Below are 9548 nucleotides of genomic sequence, written 5' to 3' on the forward strand. Positions count from 1 at the left end.
TCTTCCACTCTTGTCATACTCATTTTCATCATAGAAGTCCTTCTTCCCTTTTTATAAAGGCTCTGCCTTCTCCTAGACTTGAACATGACATACGTGTTTTACATAAGAAATTGCTCAAAATTTCTGCTTAGAAAAGGTTCTCTGTTACAAATGCAATACAGAGAATACCTTCAATTATCAACCAACACCAAATTCTTAGATTTACTGCTACAACATTGTGATTGCTGATATCATACCCATTCATCTGATGAGTCTGTGATGGTTAATAAATAGACTAAAGAAGCTAGGAATGAAATACAGAATATAATAATTTGTTTCTAAATCACTGGGTACTTCTGGAAGCAAATAATAGACTTTAAGTTGCTTTAGAAAGTTAGGTAATCCTTTTATGTGGTAAATATTTGCTTCTACCAAGGAGCAGTGGCAAGTTCTGTCAATAGTTATGTGGATTTCTGGTGGTTAGAAACAGCTTTGCTTTAAAGAAGCAGTCAGTGGTGCAATGACTTCCATTATTTTGAAGGTGGATTAGTTTGGGATAAATCTCTTGGAAGCTAAAAGAAGATTTTCATGAAAACATCTATTGAACAAGTCTAGAGGAATGTCCATTGAAGAACTGGATCTTTTTTCTAGGACTGATCTCAAAATGATTATCATAATGAACAAGGAGGAATATAACAGTTTTCCAGTATGAAATTTTAGTACTTTTTTATTTCATAAAGCTCTCGACCTTTTGAAGTCAGTAAGATGCATTTCTAGGTGCAAACCCATGCGAAGGTTGCCCTCTAGGGGACGTTCTGATTTTTAATTTTTTTTTTCTTAATATAAGGTTGTGGGAGGGAGGATTCTTTGTTTCTCCTGATCCCATCTTTGTTTTCTGTTTTTACATTGCATGTCTTCTAGGAGGATGAAATCCCAAGGAAAAAGGTACTGAAATATCCTGTACTCTGTTGGCCATCACTTGAACTGTCTCCACACATTACACTGTTTTTATTTTGTGTCCTGTAGACCAGTAAGGAAATAGCAACACATAAGTAAGAGGCACAGTTGGACTGTATCTGCCTACCTTATGACTGGACCAGTGTGTTTAAGCTCCTTAATTGCCACCCCTTGATTAAGTAGCCAAGAAATTTTCTTAAAAACCTGCTCCAACTTCACTACTGTTCTTCCTGGACAACTTCAATCTTTGCACTGTAGCATAAAACGGTTTCACTTGGGTTTGCTATGCTGCCTGAAAACATGATTCATACCTTGGTTGCCCTCACAGTTTCACCTGGCATTTACTGATGCTTTGAAGCTATCAAAGAATCAGTGTAGAACACCTCATGATCAAAAATAGGAAAAGATACGTAACTGTTAGATACAGACATCCCAAAAGGAAAACAGATAAACACAGCACATTTTCGTTAAATCTGTCTTCCAGTTAACAAACTGGACTATTGAACTTCTGTATTGAACCACTATGCTACTGAACTAAGAAATTTTGTTGTCAACAGAGGCACAAAATGTTCAGTCAATTCAAACATACTTTGTCTTGCCTCCCACTTAGTCTTGCTTGCTACTGCCAAGTAGTACACATTAGGTCACTAGAAAAAGAAAGTTCAGAGCTTTTTCAAACTCAGTAGCTTCTTGCTGTGAATCTGGACATAGCATCCTAAATTACTTTTTGCTCTTACTGTAGGATCAGAAAGAGTCAATTCTACCAAGCTCTTAATTTTCATATTAATTCTGCAAATTTCATTGACTACCTATTCTTTATATTTAACTTTTTTTACCAGTGGGGTATTGAACAGTTTACAGAATGAGAAAACTTTATCTGAAAAATCATCAAAGAATGATTTTTTTGTGGTTTGCTGTGTCTGTGGGGATGCAGTGTCATGTCCCACATTGGTGCTCCAGCTCTAGTGCACCATTTCATATTTTCTTCTGAAGGTTTGCAGAAGTGCTGCATTCTGAGTGGGTTTTTTTTGTTTGTTTTTCCTCACAGTCATGCTTGTTATCCTGACATTGATCATGAGGTAAAATCAGAATCTTCTTTGTTTAGTTTGGCCCTTGCCACAGATAATAAAAGTGGTGTCATATATTGATCATTACTTTTGAACAGGATCAGGAAGAAAGAGTTCCTGGCAGGGCAAAAAGCTTGATTAAATTAAGTCCATAGTCTCTCAGCTCTGGCAAAACAAGTCATGAATTTATTTCATTTATATGAAATGAAAAAAATTAAAAGTACTTTTAAGTGTCCTGCTGAGTACATGTATATACTTGTGTAGCCCAACCTCTTCCTTTCTAGTTGCCCAATTTCAAAAAGTAACAAACAATTCAAACAATTTCAGACCTCCCACATGATATTATAAAGTGCACTGCAGAATTAATTTGACAATAATTATCTTGTATATAAATAAGTTTATTTTTTATTATCAGGGTGGGGAAAATGGACAGGAAAGTGAGATCTGCAAGTAACTTACAGGATGCTTGCATTATTGAACTCCAGGTAATAAGATTTCACAATCACTTACAGCAAAATACTATTATTGTAACTGTGATTTGTTTTTAATATACCTTGAACTCTTTGCCTTGTTTTACATGGAAGGAGTAGAAGGTTCATATATGAAATGTATCTTACAATGGTTTTACCAAACAACTGAGTATTAATCTTAGTTTGTGTGTCACTGTCTTTTTTTTTCAGTGTTCATCATAGCTTCTACATTTTAGAAAGTCTTGGCCATTTTAATTCAGGTAGTCTGAAATTCTGCTACAATTCTCTTGACTGTAAAAGCTACACGTGTGTACGCTAGAACTGAGTTTTCTCCAGAGCTGAGTTAGTGTTCTTCATTCAGAGATGGGGCTGTTCCCTAATTTAGTTAAGCTATTGCATTCTAATTGCATCTGTTTGTTGGCAAAATCAATCTCTGCTGGTAGCTGTGTCATTGACGAAGCCATTGCCTGGCTCTTAGGAGCCTTTCCAGCATTCTTACAATCAAAAACCATTTGTCCTGAATATGAATCTGCCTCTTTAAAACTATCCATGCTGTGTGTATACTGAAAACAGGATGTTAATTTATATAGCCTCTTCATTAGAAAACCCAATTATAATCCAATTTTTACCACATTAAAATAATATTCTTAGCTATATATTTTGAGTTCTTCTTCTACACACTGTGAAAAAAGATTAACTGCTTCCTTAGTATCAAAGCATCCATTCTGCAGGATTGATTCCATTTGACTTATCTTCTGTTTCTCCAACTCCTGTATCTCTTTGAGCATTTCTTTACCTTTGTCCTGCAAAAAGAAACATTTATTTCACTAAAAACTATACAGAGCATGTAGTAACCACCCTAAGAAGATTCTATTCTATTGTCCTTATTTTAATTTTTTAAGAGTTTCTAGGGTACACATTTATGTTGGTAGAAGTCAGCATCATGACAAGTTTTCTTAGATATCTTTCCTAATATCTAACACTCACTTTATCCCTCCCTCTTCTCTGATAGATTGAAGAAATATTAAAGCTCCTTTAGATATTAGTTACCAAAACTTAAGTGGGCATATTACTTTTAAGAAGAGGTATCTGTAAATACTGTAAATCTGCTAAAAGTAAGCAGCTACCTTCCTGCTTCACGTCTGTGTTCAGCTGTCTTTGTCATCTTTCCTTGCCTGTCCATACCAAGCAATGATCAAAGGTAAGCTCTCCTTTCCACCTGAGACCAGGGGCCTGAATAGATCTAAGAACTCTTGGCAGGAGTTGTGTATTTGTGGCTGCTGGAGCATTTCCCCATTATCTGACTGTTGTGGGAGTCTGTGGGGGGCTGCTCTGCAAGGTGAGCAGCACAGATCCTCACCTGGGGCTTGGCCTGCCACTACAGCACAGGGCTGGTTGCAATTTCAGTGTTAGAAACACGTGCCTGCCACATGCCAACACACTGGGCTTCTGGGGCACTGCACTGTTCTTTGCAATCCATCAAAGGGCATTAACTGCTATCACATTAACAAAATGTGAGCAAGGACCTTATATAAACCACCTGCTTGCATTGAAATCCAATTTATTCAACGTACCTTGATAGTTTCCATAACTACAGCAGCACTTTCATGTTTTTTATAGAGCTCATGTCTTCGATCTGGCTTACTCTGAAAACGTGGTTGCTTCTTAACTGGATCATCATGACCAAATGTAGGGGATGTAGTCTTTAATAACTGAGTAATATCGGGCACAAAAATGAAAGGCTTGAATACAGATCTAGAAAAAAAATAGAACAGAGATCCTTTACTGACACTGTTTTGTTAAAATTGTTGAGTCAGTAAATTGCTGTATTTTTTCCTGTTCTTCCACTTGCTTCTTTTAAGAAAGAAGTATTACAAAAACCATCTAACTGGTGTTAAAGTCATTGTCACAGCAGTGTTCTGTAAAGTGGGTTGGTAGATGCCATTAATATACATAATGTACATTTATGTTCCTCCTACATTTTGATTGTGCTTTTTCAGGGGGAAAAAGAAAACCAACCCAAAGCAAAAAGGAATATAATTAGGCAAACTGCAACACTTTTTGATTTAGGTATTTACAATTTTTTCTCCAATTTACTTGCTGCTACATCACCTGGCAGGATCTGGAGTCCCAGTGAAGAAGTGAATACAGGGCAGATTAGGCTGCTGAGGCAATACAGACACCATGCTGCCAGTTGTCATAAATCCACCTTCCATGTTAATGCCACTCTCTTTGTCACGAAGAATTTCCATCATTATTTCAGGAGTGATAGATCCTATTCAAGATACAATTATTTAGCCACAGAGCTGATATAATACCAACTGAATGACATGTTCCCTATAACTAGCTGCTTTTACCTTTAATAGGCAATGCCAGTTTTAGTTTGTCTGTGTTGGCAAGGGGAAAAAATCATCCTAATGGCAAACCTTAATATGGAATACCCTTGTATTGCTTTCCCAAAGTATTTATTTCAAAGGGAGGTGGTAAGAGCATGCCTTAAAAAAGAGGGAGTAGAAAGAAAAATGGTATTTCACAGAAAGGTAAATTTCATAGGCCTAGCAAATAGTCATTCACAAAATAACTTTTCAGATGAAAACTAGTAACTTGGATTAAATGCTGAACTGTGAGCACTCTGTGGAAATTACAATTAATCATCATAATACTGGTTGGTATTTGAACAGAGTTAATACCACTAAGTTGCTTTGAAATTATAAAAATACTAACAGCCATGCGTGGATTTTGTGTGAAACTTTGAAAATGAAACACCAAGACTGTCACTTGTTTTAGTGGGGGATGGGGTTCAGTGGGTGTTATTTTTTATTTTCATCCTTCTCAAGGATGCACTGGAGTGGCATTACATTCTATGCTTAGAAGCTACAGTAGTACATCCATTTGTAGAAAAGTCTTTATCAGCAAGCTGTGTGAGGTTTAGTGCCAAGTATCTATAAAAATAACTCCTGCTCAGGAGGAACAAAACTCTCTACATAAGCCTATCGAGATGGTATCACTGTTGCTGTATAGTGTATGCTGAAGCTCAGATACTGGCATGGCATCACCAAACCATCCAATATTCTAACAGGCAGCTCCTGCAGAATGTGTGTACCAGTAGAGGGTATGCTTACAGCAGAAAAACAAAACATGAGTTCACTCACTCTTTATTTTTTATTGGAAGGTGTTGTCTATCACTTTAATATTTTAGTGTTTCCCTTACTGAGTTCTAACTGCGTAAAAATTATTTTTTAAACTGCCTTGCTGTTTCCTCTTAAAATAGTTACTCTGCTGCTAAGTCATATGTCTCCAATATTATTTTTTCATACATGGCCCAGGTTGCCGTAGACAGGCATGCAGCACTACATTTCAGCAAGAAAACACACTTAAGTATTCCTAAGTTGCCTGGGAAGGTCAGAGAATTTAAGAAACCAGCAAGCTAGATGAATCAAAGAAATTAAAAGAAGCAATGGTCATTTTGTCAGCTACAACTTGGCAACCTGTCCAGCAGGGAAGAAGGTATTTTCCACTAGACTCTATTATTTTGTATGCCTGAAATACATTCCCTATTTTTTGAAATATGAATAATATTTCTCTAAAAATGGCCCTCACATAGCAGACAGTCTGGAAAAACCCCACAACTGTAAGACCACTGAGTGAAAAAGCAGGGAAGGATAGCTTTTAGTTGGGGCACCTACTTAAAATAAATCTAAACAAAGTGAACCATATGAGGTTGATAACCTGAACACCTAGTGGGATTTTGAAAATGGCTCGGGTAAATGCCTGAAAATGGGGATTTACGATGAAAACATAGATACAATCTCAGCTTTGTTATAATACAAGTAAATACAGGTATTATGAAAATGCTTTCAGTATTCAGAACCTGCAATTCCCAAAATGAATGCAGGATTTACATGATCACTAGACCAAGACAGCAAAAGTAATTCACTCTGATGCATTAGCTAAATGCTAAACCTGGTCTGGCAGAGTTCAGCCAAATAAATAAAAGAAACCAAGGGGTGCAATGCAATCTCGATTCAGATTAATTACTTCAAATGAGCATGTGAATACAGCTACAGCAAAAGCCTGCTAGATGGGTGCAATTAGTAGAGAAGTAATACGTTCTTTCTTTAGAAGTCTGAAAAATAAGTGTGAGTTAGTGACTGCTTAGAGTACAGAAAATTAGTTTGTTCTACTCTTGCTGTGTTTTAGTAGACTACACAAATTTAGAGTAGCCATTACAGTAAAATTAAAAAGATTTAAAAATTGTCAAAAATAAATGCCAGATATGTATCTGAATGCCATGCTGTTGCCTTATATAAATGGTACCTGACTGAAGCTGTTCATAAGGTCCTTTGTGGCTGCAAACTGCTGGGAATCTGTTTTAGCCTCTAGTTTTTTTCCTTAGTAGTACAGTAATAATGTGTAGCCTATCAATATGTTTCAGAACAGGTCTTACAGGGCATGTAGTGGTATGGTAATAATGTGACCTCTCAGGGTTGTTACTGTAGCTCTGTGTGTTAAATATTTGACACTTGTTTTAATTTTTCCTCCTCAATGAATTAGCAAAAAGTGGATAGAAACTTGCAAGTTCACTTGTCTTTTAGGCAAAAAATTATCCTAGTAAGTTCTGGTTCATCAAGTCATGTGAATGATTGCCTGCATCAGATGTATAATAATTTATTATTTAAATTAATGTAGTTCACTAAATACTTTGCATACCTTGAAAAAAAAAATTAAAGGATACCTTTGTGTTTGTTCAGAAGTTTATAGCCTTCACAATATCGGCCTCCAGATGTGGTCATTCTGGCAGTATTGACATAAGAATACGTGGCAGCAAAATCAAATTCCTTTTCCCCATCCCACCAGCCATTGCTTTTGGCATATTCCTTCAATTCTGGGTGTTCTCTGTCAATCTTGGTTGTGATAGAGAGCTGGTTGGAAATATTCCGTACACCTCCTGTTTGTAAGTTGCAGAAAGAATTGTTTCAATACATTGAATGGTTTTTCTTGGTATTTTGTTTACAATTAGCTTACAAAAGTAAACTAGCCCTGGAGAGTTTCCTACAAGATCAGTGAGTCTGGTGGTTTATTTTTGGCTCTCTCTCCCCAGATACATGTATGTTTCTGATTGAATTTTCACCGCCACTCATTTCTGACTCATTTGCTTCTATTGCCAACATTGTATTTCAGGTTCTGTCCTGATTATTTCCAGCTTTACATTCTTTTTCTGAATGCAAAGATCGTGCTTGTCCTCCCAAGTCCATTGGAAAAATCAGCCACTTCAGGATCCAGTACATCAGTCCTGTCCCCAAATAAAATTGTCATGGATTGCTACCATCCTTAAGACCACACATACTGCTGTCATTCTCATGCTGACTTTCTTGCTGTCCTCTGTTCTCCAGATGCAAGAGTGCTTATCTCTGGCTCTTGTTTACAGGCACATGTATGTAGCTCGAGGTTAGTCTGATGCCTTAATGAAATGGTAAATGAAAACTGGGGAACAACTCCAAGTGGTCATTGCACTTGAAATGTTTAGAACGAAGAGCATCATCCCTACCTTCTACTTTTTCTGCTGCCCAGTATTTTCCTGATGTCTCCAGCACCCATGCTTCCTTTCTGTCAGCTATCAGAAAACTGTTGTGGTATGTAAATGCCATGTTGCTCTCCATACAGTTTCCTCCCTGTCCATATTTTTCCAGCAAATCAACTATGACACTAAGAGCCTTTTCAGCTGTGTCTGCTCTCTCAAGTCCAAGCCTAAAACAAAAGGAAAATGTTATTTTTGAAACTATGAACTCCACATCGAACTATTCAGCCTGAGTATTCAGACTGACCTGGAATGGTATTTCTATATGCAGCTGCCAGTTGTATGATCGGTAAGGGGAACACAAGTCAGGTAAAGGGCTTCTTTGAAGTGGGTCCTGTATGAACTTGACATGGGGAAAACACCAAATGGTAACACAGAAAGGCAGAGAGAGAGAGAGCCTACAAAATGTTTGTGCAGGTATTGGACTGGGGAGAAACTACCACAAGAACTGCCTGACTTAACTGTAGGTTAATGAGAGTTACATTGGCACTTACAGGGTAGGAACATGAATTTATTTACAGGGAAATAGGAAGCTGAGCCTGAAACTTAAAAATATGTGTGTGAAAGATGGGGGAAGTGGAAAGGAGTACAGACCCTAGGGAAAAGTCAAAACAGTAGTGCCTGAAGTCCACCTGTGCTATTGAAAAAGTCTTGTTTCAGTTTAGTATAAATTTTGTAAAAAGAAAAAAGTTCGCTAATTTCTTTCACAAATTCTGGTCTAGTGCCTGATGCTTCTCATGGGCTCCTGGCAGAAATCTAGTGCTTGTGCCAATAAATACTTATTTTAAACCGTGGTTAGAACAGTGGAAGAAGTATCTTCTGAAAGTACTGTTTCCCATATGACTCAAACCCCATGTTTCCACGTCAATTCCAAATCCGGTACCATTTACCAAAAAGCAAAAAACAAAGCAAGCCCTGTGCAAACCTTACGAGGTCCATGCCGAGGAGCGCTTCCCCGTCGCAGACCTCTTCCCTGCCCCACACCGCCTCGTTGCCGATGCACACGCCGTGCTCGTTGGCGCCCATCTCGGCCCCCCAGAGCCAGGCGGGGCGGCTCAGCACCACGGCGTGCGTCCTCTCCACCTGCTCGATGCTGATGTAGGTGCACTGCAAGAGGTCAGAGCACACATGGCGTCACCGTGCCCGACCCGCCGGCCGAAGGGCGGCCGAGAGCGCACACAGGGGCTGACAGCGCTGCTGTCGCCGCCTGCCGCAGGCGCTCCTGCCCCGCGCCCTCACCTCCAGCGCGGCGCCGGGCGGGTGCTCGGCGGCCGGGAAGTGCACGACCTCCTGCACCTCGTCTGCCGGCCGGTCCGAGTTCTTGCCGAACACCACGCGCCCCCCGGGCGCGGCGGGCGGCAGCGCCACGAAGGTGTCGCAGGAGAGGGGCGGCGGCCGGGGGAACATGGTGAGGGCTGAGGGCTGAGGGCCCGGAGCGCGGCGCGGGCCCGGCGCGGGCGGACGGCGGCGGCTGCGGGCGGGGCCGGCGGAAGGCCC

The 9548-nt window shown here is 39.5% G+C and overlaps 1 protein-coding gene across 1 annotated transcript; it reads right to left on the bottom strand.

Annotated features, from left to right (window-relative positions):
- Window positions 1-2380: 2380 nt before the first annotated feature.
- SCRN3 (secernin 3) lies at window positions 2381-9531 on the bottom strand. The gene is made up of 7 exons (XM_033064182.2): window positions 9291-9531; window positions 8977-9158; window positions 8022-8221; window positions 7209-7421; window positions 4586-4748; window positions 4048-4228; window positions 2381-3276 (listed from the first exon to the last, which is right to left on the bottom strand). The coding sequence occupies exons 1-7, from the start codon at window positions 9456-9458 to the stop codon at window positions 3121-3123; spliced, it is 1263 nt and encodes a 420-aa protein (XP_032920073.1). The 5' UTR covers window positions 9459-9531; the 3' UTR covers window positions 2381-3120.
- Window positions 9532-9548: the final 17 nt, after the last annotated feature.

Source organism: Catharus ustulatus, chromosome 7 (assembly GCF_009819885.2).
Source record: "Catharus ustulatus isolate bCatUst1 chromosome 7, bCatUst1.pri.v2, whole genome shotgun sequence".
In the NCBI taxonomy this organism is placed as follows: Eukaryota; Metazoa; Chordata; class Aves; order Passeriformes; family Turdidae; genus Catharus; species Catharus ustulatus.